We start from the raw sequence: 19,132 nt of genomic DNA, 5'->3' as shown, positions 1-19,132 counted from the left end.
TCTCTTCAAAGTGCTCACCTACCACTTTGCTAAATCGAAGGCTGAGCAAACACCTGATCTGGTTCATTACCAAGCAGCAGATCCAGTGTGGCCTCCCCGCTTGTTGGCCCTTTGAGATACTGTATTGGGAAACCCTCCTGCACATATTGGACAAAAACTGATCCATCCAATATTCAGCCGTTGTCTTTTCCACTGCCTACTTTGATGCCGGATGATCTATCCTTTTGCATTTCTTTGTGAAAGAACATGTTTGACTCTGGGCAATTAGGGATGGGCAATAAATGCTGGGCTAGCCAATGATGCCTACATCCTGTGAATGAATTTAAAAAAAATTGTGGCAACTTGATACTGTGGGTCTTGCTTGGTCATTTCAGAGCCGGGTAAGAGTTAGCCCATTGCCATGGCAATTCAGTCAAATGTAGACCAGATCAGGTTGGGATGGAAGGTTTCTATCCCAGAAGAGTGTGGTCTGGAAAAGCACAGCAGGTCAGGCAGTATTAGGAATTCCTGATGAGGGGCTTTTGCCCAAAACATCGACTCTCCTGCTCCTCAGATGCTGCCTGACCCACTGCAATCCTCACTTTCTACCCCAGAAGGACATTGGTGAACTAGATGGATTATTACAATGATCAGGCAGTTTCATGACTTTCTGAGACTTTCTTTTATGCCAGAATTTTAATTGATTGAATTTAAAATCTGCTCTCCTGGGATTGGAACTCAAGTCTTCTCCTGTGCATGAGTCCAGACCTCTGAAGAAACGTTACCACATGTTATTGTTTCCATAATTCACTTTTGGATATTGATTCTACATATAAACCACCTAAACCCTTCAGTTAAACTCTAATAACTCTTCTTGGGTACCACTCATTCTTCAAATAAACCAGCTTGTTTAGAGTAGTTTGTGACATACTGAGAGGGCTAAATTTCCCAATGTAAATTACTCGTTTCCTTCTGTTGTAGATGTGTCTTTCTCCCAGATAATGGAGCTTTCTTTGTTAACTACGTGATAACATCCAGTTTGATTGGCACAGCGATGGAATTGCTACGCATCCCAGGGCTGCTGGTATACACAGCACGACTTGCTTTTGCTAAATCGAAGGCTGAGCAAATACATGTGAAAAAGGTAAAGGTCTAAAAATGATCCCAGGATTCTCTTGTGTTATAAAAGTATACAATACATGAACAAGTCACTACATTTGCCATTGAATAGCCTGTATATGAGGAGAAAGTGAGGTCTGCAGATGCTGGAGATCAGAGCTGAAAATGTGTTGCTGGAAAAGCGCAGCAGGTCAGGCAGCATCCAGGGAACAGGAGAATCGACGTTTCGGGCATAAGCCCTTCTTAAAGGAAGAAGGGCTTTCCTGAAGAAGGGCTTATGCCCGAAACGTCGATTCTCCTGTTCCCTGGATGCTGCCTGACCTGCTGCGCTTTTCCAGCAACACATTTTCAGCAATAGCCTGTATATACCTCAGTATCTTGGGTGAGCTTTTGGGATCGGATTGGTGCTAAGATTCCCTACATCAGGAATTCACACATCTAATTTCTGAGGAACCTGTCTTTTAATTGGCGGGTATCTGATGATTGTGAATGTTCAATGCTTTTTGATTCTAAATGCTTGTCTAATTCTATTCTACTTCTCCACCTCTCTCTCTAGAATCAGGCCTACGAGTATCAGTTTGGTCTAGAATATGCTTGGACAATGTGTATATTTGCTGTTGTGATGACATACAGCATTACATGTCCAATAATTGTTCCCTTTGGTGAGTGCCCCTGATTAACTGTGTTCTGTGAGTAAGTGTCTATAAATATGGCCTGCAAATTCTATTATGTCCTTTCTGAACTGTGCTGGCTAGAATTGAACCCTGAAATGAGATGGAATGTGAAACAAAAAACACTTTGTATTTGAAGAACCCCCACCCTCCCATCTCCTTGAGATAAGGACAAACTTTCTCTTCCCCTTTTTCACCTTTCATTAGCCTTTCATTGTATCTAAGTAATCAGATTGCTGTGCATTGGAGGAGCAGAAACATCTTCCAACTAAATATTGGGAATACGCAAACCCTGCCACAAACTGCATTCCTGAGTTCCACACTCCAACCTTTACCCTTCTAATTGCCTGAGGCTGAACCAAACTGTTCACAAACTTGGTGCCAAATCTGACCCGAGGATGATTTCCTGATCATATAACTAAACCACATTCACAGAGTCATAGAGATGTACAACACATAAACAGACCCTTCGGTTCCAACCCGTCCATGCTGACCAGATATCCCAACCCAATCTAGTCCCACCTGCCAGCACCCGGCCCATATCCCTCCAAACCCTTCCCATTCATATACCCATCTAAATGCCTCTTAAATGTTGCAGTTGTACCAGCCTCCACCACATCCTCTGGCAGCTCATTCCATACACATACCACCCTCTGTGTGAAAAAGTTGCCCCTTATGTCTCTTTTATATCTTTCCCCTCTCACCCTAAACCTATGCCCTCTAGTTCTTGACTCCCCCACCCCAGGGAAAAGACCTTGTCTATTTATCCTATCCATGCACCTCATGATTTTGTAAACCTCTGTAAGGTCACCCTTCAGCCTTCGAAGCTCCAGGGAAAACAGCCCCAGCCTGTTCAACCTCTCCCTATAGGTCAAATCCTCCAGCCCTGGCAACATCCTTGTGAATCTTTTATGAATCCTTTCAAGTTTCACAACATCCTTCCAATTGGAAGGAGACCAGAATTGCACGCAATATTCCAAAAGTAGCCTAAACTGCATCCTGTACAGCTGCAACTTGACCTCCCAACTCCTGAACTCAATGCTCTGACCTATAAAAGAAAGCATACCAAATACCTTCTTCACTATCCTACCTGTGATTCTACTTTCAAGCAGCTATTAACCTGTCCTCCAAGGTGTCTTTGTTCAGCAACACTCACGAGGACCTTACCATTAAGTGTATAAGTCCTGCTAAGATTTGCTTTCACAAAATGCAGTACCTTGCATTTATCTAAATTAAACTCCATCTGCCACTTCTCAGCCCATTGGCCCATCTGGTCAATATCCCGTTGTAATCCAAGGTAACTTTCTTCGCGTCCACTGCAATTTTGGTGTCATCTGCAAACTTATTAACTATACCTGTTATGCTCATATCCAAATTATTTCTATAAATGATGAAAAGTAGTGGACCCAGCACCGATCCTTGTGGCACTCCACTGGTCACAGGCCTCCAGTCTGAAAAACAACCCTCCACCACCACCTTTGAGCCAGTTCTGTATCCAAATGGCTAGTTCTCCCTGTATTCCGTGAGATCTAACCTTGCTAATCAGTCTCCCATGGGGAACCTTGTCGAACACCTTACTGAAGTGCATATAGATCACATCTACCACTCTGCCCTCATCAATCCTCTTTATTACTTCCTCAAAAAACTCAATCAAGTTTGTGAGACGTGGTTTTCCACGCACAAAGCCGTGTTGACTATCCCTAATCAGTCCTTGCCTTTCCAAATACATGTACATCCTGTCCCTCAGGATTCCCTCCAACAACTTGCCCACCACTGACGTCAGGCTCACTGGTCTATAGTTCTCTGGCCTGTCCTTACATAGAACATAGGACATAGAACATTACAGCGCAGTACAGGCCCTTCGGCCCTCGATGTTGCGCCGACCTGTCATACCAATCTGAAACCCATCTAACCTATACTATTCCATGTATGTCCATATGCTTGCCCAATGATGACTTAAATGTTGGCGAATCTACTACCATTGCAGGCAAAGCATTCCATACCCTTACTACTTTCTTAATAAAGAAACTACCTCTGATATCTGTCCTATATCTATCACCCCTCAATTTAAAGCTATGCCCCCTCATGCTCACCGTCACCATACTTGGAAAAAGGATCTCCCTGTCCACCCTATCTAACCCTCTAATTATCTTATATGTCTCTATTAAGTCACCTCTCAACTTTCTTCTCTCCAATGAAAACAGCCTCAAGCCCCTCAGCCTTTCCTCGTAAGACCGTCCCTCCATACCAGGCAACATCCTCGTAAATCTCCTCTGCACCCTTTCCAAAGCTTCCACATCCTGCTTATAATGCAGTGACCAGAACTGTACACAATACTCCAATTGCGGCCGCACCAGAGTTTTGTACAGCTGCAGCATAACCTCATGGTTCCTGAACTCGATCTCTCTATTAATAAAAGCTAAAACACTGTATGTCTTCTTAACAACCCTGTCAACCTGGGTGGCAACTTTCAAGGATCTATGTACCTGGACACTGGGATCTCTCTGCTTATCTACACTACCAAGAATCTTACCATTAGCCCGGTACTTTGCATTCCAGTTACTCCAACCAAAGTCTATCACCTCACACTTGTCCCATTAAACTCCATTTCCCACCTCTCAGCCCAGCTCTGCAGCTTATCTATGTCTCTCTGCAACCTACAACATCCTTCATCACTATCCACAACTTCACTGTCCTTACCGCCCTTCTTAAACAGTGGCACCACGTTTGCCAACCTCCAGTCTTCTGGCATCTCACCTGTGACTATCGATGATACAAATATCTCAGCAAGAGCCCAGCAATCACTTCCCTAGCTTACCACAGAGTTCAAGGATATACCTGATCAAGTCCTGGGGATTTATCCACCTTTATGCATTTCAAGACATCAAGCACTTCCTCCTCTGTAATATGGAAATTTTGCAAGATGTCACCATCTATTTCCCTACAGTCTATATCTCCCATATCCTTTTCCACAGTAAATACTGATGCAAAATATTCATTTAGTATCTCGCCCATTTTCTGCGGCTCCACACAAAGGCCGCCTTGCTGATCTTTGAGGGGCCCTATTCTCTCCCTAGTTACCCTTTTGTCCTTAATGTATTTGTAAAAACTCTTTGGATTCTCCTTAATTCTATTTGCCAAAGTCATCTCATGTCCCCTTTTTGCCCTCCTGATTTCCCTCTTAAGTATACTCCTACTTCCTTTATACGTTTCTAAGGATTCACTCGATCTATCCTGTCTATACCTGACATATGCTTCCTTCTTTTTCTTAACCAAACCCTCAACTTCTTTAGTCACCCAGCATTCCCTATACCTACCAGCCTTCCCTTTCACCCTGAGAGGTATATACTTTCTCTGGATTCTCGTTATCTCATTTCTGAAGGCTTCCCATTTTCCAGCCGTTCCTTTCCCTGCGAACATCTGCCCCCAGTCAGCTTTCGAAAGTTCTTGCCTAATACCATCAAAATTGGCCTTTCTCCAATTTAGAACTTCAACTTTTAGATCTGGTCTATCCTTTTCCATCATTATTTTAAATCTAATAGAATTATGGTCGTTGGCCCCAAAGTGCTCCCCCACTGACACCTCAGTCACCTGCCCTGCCTTATTTCCCAGAGTAGGTCAAGTTTTGCACCTTCTCTATCGGGTACATCCACATACTGAATCAGAAAATTGTCTTGTACACACTTAACAAATTCGTCTCCATCTAAACCCTTAACACTATGGCAGTCCCAGTCTATGTTTGGAAAGTTAAAATCCCCTACCATAATCACCCTATTATTCTTACAGATAGCTGAGATCTCTTTACAAGTTTGTTTCTCAATTTCCCTCTGACTATTAGGGGGTCTATAATACAACCCCAGTAAAGTTATCATCCCTTTCTTATTTCTCAGTTTCACCCAAATAACTTCCTTGGATGTATTTCTGGGAATATCCTCCCTCAGCACAGCTGTAATGCTATCCCTTATCAAAAACACCACTCCCCCTCCTTTGTTGCTTCCCTTTCCATCCTTCCTGTAGCATTTATATCCTGGAACATTAAGCTGCCAGTCCTGTCCATCCCTGAGCCATGTTTCTGTAATAGCTATGATATCCCAGTCCGATGTTCCTAACCATGCCTGAATTCATCTGCCTTCCCTGTTAGGCCCCTTGCATTGAAATAAATGCAGTTTAATTTATTAGTCCTATCTTGTCCCTGTTTACCCTGACTGTTTGACTCACTTCTGTTCTCAACTGTACCAGTCTCAGATTGATCTCTTTCCTCGCTGTCTCCCTGGGTCCCACCCCCCTATTTTACTAGTTTCAATCCTCCTGAGCAGCTCACTGCACAGGGATGTGTAGGTTAGGTGCATCAATCAGGGGTAAATGTCGAGTAATAGGATAGGGGAATGGGTCTGGGTGGGTTACTGCTCGGAGGGTCGGTGTGGACATATTGGGCCAAATGGCTTATTTCCACACTGTAGGGCTTCTAAAAGACAATCTAACCACCACCATCTCTGAATTCCACCCCCCCCCCCCCCCCCCCCCCAACATACATACACATACACACACACATACGCACACACACAACAATGCACATCCTTATGGTTACCATTGAACAGAAACTCAATTGGACTCACCACATAAACACAGTAGCTGCTAGAGCAGGTCAGAGACTAGGAATACTGCGGCAAGTTACTTACCTCCTGACACCCCAAAGTCTATACACTATCTGCAATGCACAAGTGATGGACTATCCACTTGTCTGGATGAGTGCAGCTCCAACAACACTCGAAGCTTTGACACCATCCAGGACAAAGCAGTCGCTTGATTGGCACTGCATCTAAAGGCATCCACTCAGTCCCTTTAGGTGTAATGGTAGTGTTCCCTCCTCTGGACTAGTTCAAGACCACCTGCTTTGGAGCTGTGTAATAGCATCTCCACTCCCTCCACCATCGACTCTCAGTAGCAGTAGTGTGTACTATCTGCAAGATGTAGAAATTCACCAAAGATCATCAGACAGCACCTTCCAAACCCATGACCACTTCCACCTAGAAGGACGAGGACAACAGATGCATGGGAACACCACCCCCTGCAAGTTCCCCGCCAAGCCACTCCCCATCCTATTCCTTTAGAGAAATTGGGTCAAATTCCTAGAATTCCTTCTCTAAGGGCAATGTGGGTCTCCCAACAGTACATAGACTGCAGCAGTTCAAGAAGGCAGCTCACCATCACCTTCTCAAGGACAATTAGGATAGGCAGTAAATGCTGGGATGCCCACAGTCCATGAGTGAATAATAAAAAAACTTTGGTGTTGCCTTTTGAAAGTGAAAGATACTTTGGCTTACTACAACACACCTTTCATGATTAAAATAAATGTGTTTCTCCTGTGTCTCCCACTAGTCTTCTTTCATTCTTTACTATTCAGACTATCGTTTAATCCCTGTCACTTGTTATCCTTTCACTTCCCACCACTTTTGCTGACTCAGTCTAGTCAAGAGGAAGCTTACTTAAGGTTGAGGATGCAAGGATCAGACAGGGCTTTAGATGTCGCCAAGGTACTGGTTGTAAGTTTACTTGCTGAGCTTGAAGGTTCATTTTCAGACGTTTCATCACCATACTAGGTAACATCATCAGTGAGCCTCTGGTGAAGCACTGGTGGTATGGCCCACTTTTTATTTATGCATTTAGGTTTCATTGGGTTGATGATGCCATTTCCTATAGTGATGTCATTTTCTGTTCTTTTTCTTGGGGATGGTAGATAGAATCCAAGTCAAAGTGTTTATTGATAGAGTTCCAGTTAGAGTGCCATACTTCTAGGAATTCTCACACATGTCTTTGTTTGGCTTGTTATAGGATGGATGTGTTGTCCCAGTCGAAGTGGTGTCCTTCTTCATCTGTATGTAAGGATAGTAGTGAGAGAGGGTCATGTCGTTTTGTGGCTAGTTGATGTTCATGTATCCTGGTGGCTAGTTTTTTGCCTGTTTGTTCAATGTAGTGTTTGTTACAGTTCTTGCACAGTATTTAGTAATGATACTAGTTTTGCTTGTTGTCTCTATAGGGTCTTTCAAGTTCTTGTTGTTTTTCAAGTTCTCTTGGGTTTTTCTCATTGGAGCGAAGAAGGATGAGACATGATTTGATAGAGGTATACAAGATGATGAGAGGCATAGATAGAGTGGATAGCCAGAGACTTTTTCCCAGGGCAGAAATGGCTATCATGAGGGGCCATAGTTTTAAGCTGATTGGAGGAAAGTTTAGGGGAAATGTCAGAGGTAGTTTCTTTACACAGAGAGTGGTGGGTGTGTGGAATGCACTGCCAGCAATGGTAGTAGAGTCAGATATATTTAAGCGATTCTTGGATAGGCACATAGAAGATTGTATAATGAAGGGTATGTAGTTAGTTTGATCTTAGAGTAGGATAAAAAGTCAGCACAAATCGAGGGCTGAAGGGCCTGAACTGTGCTATATTGTTCTATATTGTTTTAAAACTAATAGAATTATGGTCGCTGGCCCCAAAGTGCTCCCTCACTGACGCCTCAGTCACTTGCCCTGCCTTATTTCCCAAGAGTAGGTCAAGTTTTGCACCTTCTCTCATAGGTACATCCACACACTGACTCAGAAAATTTTCTTGTACACAATTAGCCAATTCCTCTCCATCTAAACTCTTAACACCATGGCATCCCACTCCAAATTTGGAACGTTAAAATCCCCTACCATAACCACCCTATTATTCTTACAGATAGCTGAGATCTCTTTACAAATTTGTTTCTCAATTTCCCTCTGACTATTAGGGGGTCTATAATACAATCTCAATAAGGTGACCATCCCTTTCTTATTTCTCAGTTCCACCTAAATAATGTCCCTGGATGTATTCCCAGGAATATCCTCCCTCAGCACAGATGTAATGCTGTGCCTGATCAAAAACACCACTCTCCCTCCTCTCTTGCCTCCCTCCTTCTATCCTTCCTGTAATATTTATACCCTGGAACATTAAGCTGCCAGTCCTGTCCATCTCTGAGCCACATTTCTGTAACTGCTGTGATATCCAAGTCCCATGTTCCTAACCATGCCCTGAGTTAATCTGCCTTCCCTGTTAGGCCTCTTGCATTGAATTAAATGCAGTTTAATTCATCAGTACAGGTAAGGTCTACCCTAGAAGAGATTCCAATGATCCAAAAATGTGTACCCTTCTCTCCTGCACCAGCTCCTCAGAAATGCATTCATCTGCCCTATCCTCCTATTCCTACCCTCACTAGCTCATAGCACCAGGAGTAATCCAGATATTACTACCCTCAAGGACCTCATTTTTAAATTCCTGCCTAACTTTCTATATTCTCCCTTCAAAATCTCATCCTTTTCCCTTCTTATGTCCTTAGTTCTAATGTGTACAGCGACTGCCTGCTGGTCCCTCTCCCCTTCGAGAACATTCTGCACCAGGCAGGCAATGCATTATTCTGATTTCTTGTTGTCGGCGGCAGAAATGTCTGTCTGTGCCTCTGACTAGAGTGTCCCTATCGCAATCGATCACTTGGAACCTGACATACCCCTCACTACATTCGGAATAGGACTATTTGGCGCCACCCTTTTGGCTCTAAACTGTATTGGCGCTCATTACTTTGGCACTGAGCTGTATTGACGCCAATTCAGAATTTAAAAAAAGTCTTGTAGAGCCCGTAAGAAATTTGTTTTTATTGCATTGCAAGAAATAAATCTAATTCCTTTTTATTTATTATTTTTAACCTATTCATTATAAAAACGAATTTCTACATTTTGCTACATTTATCAAACACATATAGATAACCATCGTGAAAATTTTGGTTTGTCTTTCTTGCTCAGAATGTTTTCAGCCATTTCTGGTATGGGCTCTACAAGAAAATAGAAAGAAAATTGTATTACAGCTTTCCAACGTGAAGACAGAAGGGCTTAAGTATCATCAAGGCAGTAAAAAACTATTAACAATTGTTAAATGAGAAAATGATTATAAAACAAGATTTGAATCTACAGCGGGTCATTACAGCTTTGACTATCAACTCTTGCTAGTTGAGAAAATTACATCGGGTCATTAGTCATCCTCTCTTTTTAACCAACAAGACTTTTTATTTTATTCTGAATTGGCGCCAAAACAGCTCAGTGCCAAAGTAATGAGCGCCAAAACAATTTAGAGCCAAAATGGCAGGGCCAAATGATCGACGCCAAAAGGGCAGTGCCAAAACGTACCCGACCCCACTACATTAGAGCCATTCTTGGTACCATAAACTTGGCTGTTCATGCTACATTCCCCTAAGAGTCCATCACCCTCTACATTTTCCAAAACAGCGTACTTGTTTGAGTTGGGGATAACCACTGGAGACTCCAGCCTCCCTCTTCTACCTTCCCTAGAGTTAACCCACCTACCTGACTGTATCTGTGGTTTTTCTCATTTCCTATAACTATCATCCATCACACCCCTTAGCTCCAATAAATTCCTTATTGCCTCTAACTGCCGCTCCAACCTATCCATGCGGTCTGATAGCATTCGCAACTAAATTGTGGGCGGCACGGTGGTTAGCACTGCTACCTCACAGCGCCAGAGACCCGGGTTCAATTCCTGCCTCAGGCGACTCTGTGTGGAGTTTGCACGTTCTCCCCGTGTCTGCGTGGGTTTCCTCCGGGTGCTCCGGTTTCCACCCACAGTCCAAAGATGTGCAGGTCAAGTGAATTGGCCATGCTAAATTGTTCGTAGTGTTAGGTGAAGGGGTAACTGTAGGGGAATGGGTCTGGGTGGGTTGCGCTTCGGTGGGTCGGTGTGGACTTGTTGGGCCGAAGGGCCTGTTTACACACTGTAAGTAATCTAATCTACTCTAAACACACTTCCTGCAGGCACAATCATCAGTAACATGGAAACTCTCCCTAAACTCGCACATCCGACAGGAAGAGATCTTTGCTCCTTAACAATCTATAGACCCGTCTTACAGTCTTACAGCTCTAAAAATACTGGTCCAGCCTAACTTAGTATTTATGGTTTATATTTTTAAATTTTAATCAAGAGGCAGATCTCAATAAAACATATAATCAAGAAAGAGCCCACTTTATTCAATTTTATAGATTTATAGGCTATTCAGCCTAACCTCAGAGGTGGGGAAACAGAACTATCCTGTACTTGGAGAGGCAGGGATTATTCAAGATCAGTCAGCTTGGTTTTATTAATAGGAAGTCAGGACTGACCATATTGAACTCGAACTCTTCGAAGAGGTGACCAGGTGTGTAGGTGAGTAGTCTACTTAGATTTTGGAGACTGATAATGAAAATAAGAGCCCATGGGATCCAATTGGATCCAGAATATTTTGAATGGCAGGAAGCAGAGGTTGATGGTTGAGCAGTGTTTTTTTGGCTGGGATCCTGTGTCCAGTGGAGTTCTGTAGAGATCCGCTTTGGGACCTCTGTTTGTGGTTGATATAAATGATTTAGGAGTGTTGATAAGTAAGCTTGCTGATGATACAAAAATTGCTGATATGGTAATAGTGAATAGTGTATTCTTAGACTACAAGAGGATATATGCAGACTGGTTAGATGAGATGATCAGTGTCAAACAGAATTCATTCCATACAAGTGTGAGGTGAAACAATTGGGAGGACCTTCCAGAGCAAGGGAACATAGGACAAACAGGTGGACCTGGGAAGCCATAAGGATCAGAGGAATTTTGGTGTATGTGTACATTGATTCCTTAAGACGAAAAACAAGTAGATACAGTAGTTAAGAAGGCATAGGGCACAAGTACATCTTTACCTAATGCATAGCTTTTAAGAGCAGGGAGGTTATGCCTGAACTATATAAAATTTGGTTAAACCACAGCTAGAATTTTGATTGCAGTTCTGAAATCCACATTATAGGAATGATGTGGTAGCACTGGAGAGGGTGCAGAGAAGATTTACCAGGATATTGCCTGGACTGGAGAGTTATAAATCGAAGAGAGAGATGCCTCTGCATTCTTCCTAAAGTGTGGTGACTAAAACTGTACACAAATGTGGCCTAACTAAAGTTTTAAATAGCTACAACATGATTGCCAACTTTTATACTATATGTCCCGACCCCCATGAAGGCAAGCATGCCATTCACCTTCTTTACCATCTTATTCACTTGTATTGCCATTTTCAGTGAGCTATGTGCACAAAGATTCCTCTGTATTCCAATATTCCTAAGGGTCCTGCCATTTACTTTATACTTCCCTCTTGCATTTGACCTCCCAAAATGTATCACCTCGCACTTGTCCAGATTAAACTCTATCTGCCATTTCTCCACCCAACATTCCAACTGATCTATATCCTGCTACATCTTTTGACAACCTTCCTCACTGTTCACAATTCCACCAATTTTTGTGCCATCAGCAAACTTACTAATCAGACCGCATTTATTTTCATCCACAGCAAAAACAGAAATTACTGGAAAGGCTCAGCAGGTCTGGCAACAACTGTGGAAAGAAATCAGAGTTTCAGTTTTGAGTCTGTTGACTCTTCCTCTGAACTGAGGAAGAGTAACTGGATTTGAAACATTAGCTCTGATTTCTCTGCATAGATGCTGCTAGACCTGCTGAGCTTTTCCAGCATTTTCTGTTTTTGTTTCTGATTTACAGCCTCCACAGTTCTTTCAGTTTTATTTACATTTTCATCCAAATTGTTTGGCAGGGGGGTGGGAATCAGAGCCACATATCTGAGAGGGGGTAGTTGCAGATGGGGCAGTGACAGGATGTAGTGAATCTGTTGGGCAAGTTTCTCATGCGATGAAACAAAGGGATCGGTTAAAGTGTGTCTGCTTTAATACAAGGAGTGTCTGAAATAAGAGTGACAAACTCAGAGCATGGATCAGTACTTGGGGCTATGATGTTGTGGCCATAGATGTGGGTTTCACTGGGGCAGGAATGGTTGCTTGACGTTTCAGGGTTTAGAACATTTAAAACGAACAGGCAGGGTGGAAAAAAGAGGCGGGGGTGTAGTAATCACGTGGCTAAGGGATTGGTGTGGGAAAGAGGGATTCCACTTCATGGGGCCTTGGCATCAGTTTTGGAACCGGGGGGATCTGTACCGTTGGGACGGTCTCCACCTGAACCGATCAGGTACCAATGTTCTAGTGAAGAGAATAAATAGGGTGGTCAGTAGGACTTTAAACTTCTGAGTTGGGGGGAAGGGAAAGTGAAAAGCGACAGGAAGTATGGAGTTAAATGGAAAGATAAGCAGCAGGATAGCATGTGTGCAGGCGGATTTAAACTTGAGGCAGACTGGGAATGCAGCAAAAAGGAAGGATAACTTAGGACATCTTATGACTTCCAATATCTCTAATGATAAGAAAGTTAGCATTAAGGCACTTTACCTGAATGCTCGTAGCATTCGTAACAAAGCAGATGAACTAATGGCACAGATCATCGTGAATGATTATGATGTGGTAGGCATTACAGGGGGGTCAGGACTGGCAGTTAAACATCCAAAGGTTTTCAACTTATCGAAAAGACAGGGAGGTGGGCAGAGGGGGCGGGGTTGCCTTGTTAGTTAAGAACAAAATTAAATCTATGGCACTGAATGACATAGCGTCGGATGATGTGGAGTCTGTGTGGGTGGAATTGAGGAACCACAAAGGCAAAAACACCATAGTGGGAGTTATGTACAGACCTCCTAACAGTGGTCAGGACCCAGGGGCGCAACTTGTACCGGGAAATAGAGAAGGCATGTCAGAAAGGCAAGGTCACGGTGATCATGGGAGACTTCAATATTGTGGTTCTGTTCGCCGAGCTGGAAGTTTTTGTTGCAAACGTTTCGTCCCCTGGCTAGGCGACATCATCAGTGCTTGGGAACAAAAACTTCCAGCTCGGGGAACAGAACCACAACAACGAGCACCCGAGCTACAAATCTTCGCACAAACTTTGAGACTTCAATATGCAGGTGGACTGGGTAAATAATGTTGCCAGTGGATCCAAAGAAAGGGAATTCATGGAATGCTTACAGGATGGCTTTTTGGAACAGCTTGTGATGGAGCCCACAAGGGAGCAGGCTATTCTGGACCTAGTGCTATGTAATGAACCAGACTTTATAAAAAATCTTAAAGTAAGGGAACACTTAGGAAGCAGCGATCATAATATGGTGGAGTTCAGGCTGCAGTTTAAAAGAGAGAAGGCAAAATCGGATGTAATGGTGTTACAGTTAAATAAAGGTAATTATGAGGGCATGAGAGAGGAACTGACGAAAATAGACTGGAAGCAGAGCCTAGCGGGGAAGACAGTAGAGCAAAAATGGCAGGAGATTGTGGGTAAAATTGAGGACACTGTACAGAGATTCATCCCCAAGAAAAGAAAGATTATCCGGGAAGGGAGCCATGGCTGACAAAGGAAGTCAGGAAATCTATCAAAGAAAAAGAGAGAGCCTATAAAGTGGCCAAGAGCACTGGGAAATCAGAAGATTGGGAAGGCTACAAAAACAAAGAGAGGATAACAAAGAGAGAAATAAGGAAGGAGAAGATCAAATATGAAGGTAGGCTAGCCAGTAATATTAGAAATGATAGTAAAAGTTTCTTTCAATATATAAGATCAAACGACAGGCAAAAGTAGACATTGGGCCACTTCAAACTGATGCTGGAAGGCTAGTGATGGGAGATAAGGAAATAGCTGGAGAACTTAATAAGTACTTTGCGTCAGTCTTCACAGTGGAAGACATGAGTAATATCCCAACAATTAAAGGGAGTCAGGGGGCTGAGTTGAGTATGGTTGCCATTACAAAAGAGAAAGTGCTAGAAAAGCTAAAAGGTCTTAAAATTGATAAATCTCCTGGCCCCGATGGGCTACATCCTAGAGTTTTGAGGGAGGCGGCTGAGGAAATAGCGGAGGCGTTGGTTGAGATCTTTCAAAAGTCACTCTAATCAGGGAAAGTCCTGGATGATTGGAAGATCGCTGTTGTAACCCCCTTGTTCAAGAAAGGATCAAGGCAAAAGATGGAAAATTATAGGCCAATTAGCCTAACCTCAGTTATTGATAAAATTCTAGAATCCATCATTAAAGATGAGGTTTCTAAATTCTTGGAAGAGCAAGATTAGAACAAGTCAACATGGATTTAGTAAGGGGAGGTCGTGCCTGACAAACCTGTTGGAGTTCTTTGAAGAGGTGACAAGTAGGTTAGACTAGGGAAACCCAGTGGATGTGGTCTATCTAGACTTCCAAAAGGCCTTTGATAAGGTGCCACATGGGAGGCTGCTGAGCAAGGTGAGGGCCCATGGTGTTCGAGATGAGCTACTGGTATGGTTTGAAGATTGGCTGTCTGACAGAAGGCAGAGAGTTGGGATAAAAGGTTCTTTTTCGGAATGGCAGCCGGTGACAAGCAGTGTCCCACAGGGTTCAGTGTTGGGGCCGCAGCTGTTCACGTTATATATTAATGATCTGGATGAAGGGACTGGGGGCATTCTAGCAAGGTTTGCCAATGACACGAAGTTAGGTGGACTGGCAGGTAGTACTGAGGAAGTGGGGAGGCTGCAGAAGGATCTAGACAGGTTGGGAGAGTGGTCCAGGAAATGGCTGATGGAATTCAATATGAGCAAATGCGAGGTCTTGCACTTTGGAAAAAAGAATAGAAGCATAGACTACTTTCTAAACGGTGAGAACATTCATAAAGCCAAAGCACAAAGGGATCTGGGAGTGCTAGTCGAGGATTCTCTAAAGGTAAACATGCAGGTTGAGTCCGTGATTAAGAAAGCAAATGCAATGTTGTCATTTATCTCAAGAAGGTTGGAATATAAAAGCATTGATGTGCAACTGAGACTTTATAAAGCTCTGGTTAGGCCCCATTTGGAGCACTGTGTCCAGTTTTGGTCCCCACACCTCAGGAAGGACATACTGGCACTGGAGCATGTCCAGCGGAGATTCACACAGATGATCCCTGGAATGGTAGGTCTAACATATGAGGAACGGCTGTGGATCCTGGGATTGTATTCATTGGAGTTTAGAAGATTAAGGGGAGATCTAATAGAAACTTACAAGATAATACATGGCTTGGAAAGAGTGAACGCTAGGAAATTGTTTCCGTTAGGCGAGGAGACTAGGACCCGTGGACACAGCCTTAGAATTAGAGGGGGTAAATTCAGAACAGAAATGCAGAGACATTTCTTCAGCCAGAGAGTGGTGGGCTTGTGGAATTCATTGCCACAGAGTGCAGTGGAGGCTGGGACGCTAAATGTCTTCAAGGCAGAAATTGATAAATTCTTGATGTCACAAGGAATTAAGGGCTCCGGGGAGAATGCGGGTAAGTGGAGTTGAAATGCCCATCAGCCATGATTGAATGGCGGAGTGGACTTGATGGGCCGAATGGCCTTACTTACGCTCCTATGTCTTATGGTCTTATTGTTAATCACAGAGTGTATCACAGCTACAGAAATGAAGGTTGTTGAGGAAGGTTTGTCTACTGAGTCAGTATGGGTGGAAGTTAGGAACAGCAAGGGAACAGCCACCGCATTGGGGGTTTTCTACAGACCCCCTAATAGCAGTAGAGAGATTGAAGATCTCCTAGGCGGGCAGATTCTGGAAAAATGCAGGTGTAGCAGGGTTGTTGGTGTGGGTGACTTCAACTTTCCCAATATCGACTGGATCCTCCTAAGTGCAGATGGTTTGGATGGAGCCATTTTTGTCAGGTGTGTTCAGGAGGGTTTCCTTACTCAGTATGTAGACAGACCGACGAGGGGAGAGGCCATCAGATCTCGCGGTGGGATAACACTTTGGTGACAGTGATCACAACTGCCTCACATTTACCATAGCTTTGGAGAGGGAAAGGAACAGTTACCAAGGGAAGATATTTAATTGGGAAAAGGAAATTATAACGCTATCAGCAGGAGTTGGGAAGTACAGATTGGGAGCAATTGTTCCACAGAAAGGGCACAGCAGACATGTGGAGACTATTTAAGGAGCAGTTCTTGCGAGTGATGCACGAATTTGTTCCTCTGAGACAGGTAAGAAGGGGTAAGATTAAGGAACCTTGGATGACGAGAACAGAGGGGCTTCTTGTCAAAAGGAAGAAGGCAGCTTACGTAAGGTGGAGGAAGCAAGGATCTAGCACAGCTTTAGAGGATTACAGGCTTGCTAGAAAGGAGCTCAGAAATGGACTGAGGAGAGCCAGGAGGGGGCACGAAAAAGGCTTGGCACAGAGGATTAGGGAGAACCCAAAGACATTTTACTCATACGTGAGGAATAAGAGAATGATCAGGGTGAAGGTAGGGCCGATCAGGGATAGCGGAGGGAACTTGTGCGTGGAGTCTGAGCAGTTAGGGGAAGCCCTAAATGTGTTTTTTGCTTCGGTTTTCACCAAGGAAAGGGAACTTGTTGTAAATGAGAACTTTGAGGAGCTGGGATACAGGCTTGACCAGATCAAGATTGATGAAGTTGATGTGCTGGAAATGTTGGCAAACATTAAGATTGATAAGTCCCCAGGGCCAGACCAGATTTATCCTAGGCTGCTCCGGGAAGCGAGAAAGGAGGTTGCTAAGCTGCTGGTGAGGATATTTGCCTCCTCACTCTCCACGGGAGTCGGACCGGAGGATTGGAGGGAGGTGAATGTTGTTCCTCTTTTCAAGGAGGCAATTACAGACCAGTCAGTCTTATGTCTGTTGTCAGCAAAGGTTTGGAAAGAATTCTGAAGGATAGGATTTATGACTATTTGGAAAAGCATAGTATGATTAAAGGCAGTCAGCATGGCTTTGTGAGGGGCAGGTCATGCCTCACAAATCTTATTGTGTTCTTTGAGGAGGTGACAAGACAGGTTGATGAATGTCGAGCAGTGGATGTGGTGTATATGGATTTCAGCAAGGCATTTGATAGGGTTCCCCATGGTAGGCTCATTCATAAAGTCAGGAAGTATGGGATACAGGGAGATTTGGCTATCTGGATTCAGAATTTGTTGTGACAGAAGGCAGAGAGTGGTTGTAGATGAAAAGTATTCTGTCTGGAGGTCAGTGTTGAGTGGGGTCCCTCAGGGCTCTGTTCTTGGGCCTCTGCTCTTTGTAGTTTTTATAAATGACTTGGATGAGGAGGTTGATGGGTGGTTAGTAAATTTGCAGATGACAAAGATTTGTAGGTGCCGATAGTATAGAGGGCTACTGCAGGCTGCAGCGCAACATAGACAGGATGCAGAGCTGGGCTGAGAAATGTCAGATGGAGTTCAACCTGGATAAATGTGAAGTGATGCAGTTTGGAAGGTCAAACTTGAATGCTGAATATAGGATTAAAGACAGGATTCTTGGCAGTGTGAAGGAACAGAGGGATCTGGTTGTGCAAGTACATGGATCCCTCAAGGTTGCCACCCAAGTGGATAGGGTTGTTAAGAAAGCATATGGTGTTTTGGCTTTCATTAACAGGGGGATCAAGTTTAAGAGCTGCGAGGTTTTGCTACAGCTCTACAAGTTCCTGGTGAGACCACACTTGGAATATTGTGTCCAGTTCTGGTCGCCCTACTATAGGAAAGATACAAAGGGTTTGAAGAGGGTGCAAAGAAGGTTTACCAGGATGCGGCCTGGACTGGAGGCTTGCCTTATGAAGAAAGGTTGACTAAGCTCGGACTTTTCTCTCTGGAGAGAAGGAGAAAGAGAGGTGACCTGATTGAGGTGTACAAGATAATGAGAGGCATGGATAGAGTCAATAGCCAGAGATGTTTCCCCAGGGCAGGATTGACTGGCATGAGGGGTCATAGTTTTAAGATATTAGGAGAAAGTTATAGAGGGGACGTCAGAGGTAGGTTCTTTACGCAGAGAATGGAATGCATTGTCAGCGGTGGTGGAAGCAGAATCATTAGGGACACTTAAGTGACTGCTGGACATGCACATGGACAGCAGTGAATTGAGGAGTATGTAGGTTAAGATATTTTATTTTAGATTAGATTAATCCTCGACACAACATCGTGGGCCAAAGGGCCTGTTCTGTGCTGTACTTTTCTATGCTCTATGTTCTCTGTTCTATTACAAACAACAGAAGTCCCAGCATCGATCTTTGCAGAACACCTCTGGTTACAGACCTCCAGTCAGAAAAATAATTCTCCAAAACTACCTGTCGTCTGTTACCAAGCCAATTTTGTATCCAACATACCAAGTCACCGTGGATCCTGTGTGACAAAGTCTTCTTGACCAGCTTACCATGATAGACCTTGTCAAATGGTTCAGTAAAGTTCAAATTGAGAGCTTTCACTGCCCTATCATCCTCACCACTTCCTCAAAAAACTCAAAAATCAGATTTTTGAGTCATGACCTCCCCTGCACAAAGGCACGCTGACTATCCCTCATAAATCCATTCTTTTCCAAATGAAATTAAATCCTGTCCCTAAGAATCTTCTCCAATAATTTCCCTAGCATTGACCTAAGACTCACTGGCCTATAATCTCCTGAACTATCTATTGCCA

General features: G+C 43.6%; 1 protein-coding gene across 6 annotated transcripts in view; it reads left to right on the top strand.

The window, feature by feature from the left end:
- The window catches only part of tmem63c (transmembrane protein 63C), a 310,233-nt gene that overhangs the window by 212,171 nt on the left and 78,930 nt on the right, over positions 1-19,132 (top strand). For all 6 annotated transcript variants that reach the window (XR_015757812.1, XM_043701473.2, XM_087989521.1 and 3 more), the window contains 2 exons: positions 961-1,123; positions 1,655-1,760. Coding sequence is in view for 5 of the 6 variants with exons in the window: in XM_043701473.2 (XP_043557408.1) it covers positions 961-1,123; positions 1,655-1,760 (269 nt within the window). In the remaining variant the exon portion in view is untranslated. The remainder of the gene's footprint in view (positions 1-960; positions 1,124-1,654; positions 1,761-19,132) is intronic.

This window comes from Chiloscyllium plagiosum, unplaced genomic scaffold, assembly GCF_037043375.1.
Source record: "Chiloscyllium plagiosum isolate Xiang-an unplaced genomic scaffold, Cpla_swu_hap1 HiC_scaffold_8, whole genome shotgun sequence".
NCBI classification, from domain to species: Eukaryota; Metazoa; Chordata; class Chondrichthyes; order Orectolobiformes; family Hemiscylliidae; genus Chiloscyllium; species Chiloscyllium plagiosum.
This window is presented reverse-complemented; position numbering and strand designations above follow the sequence as displayed.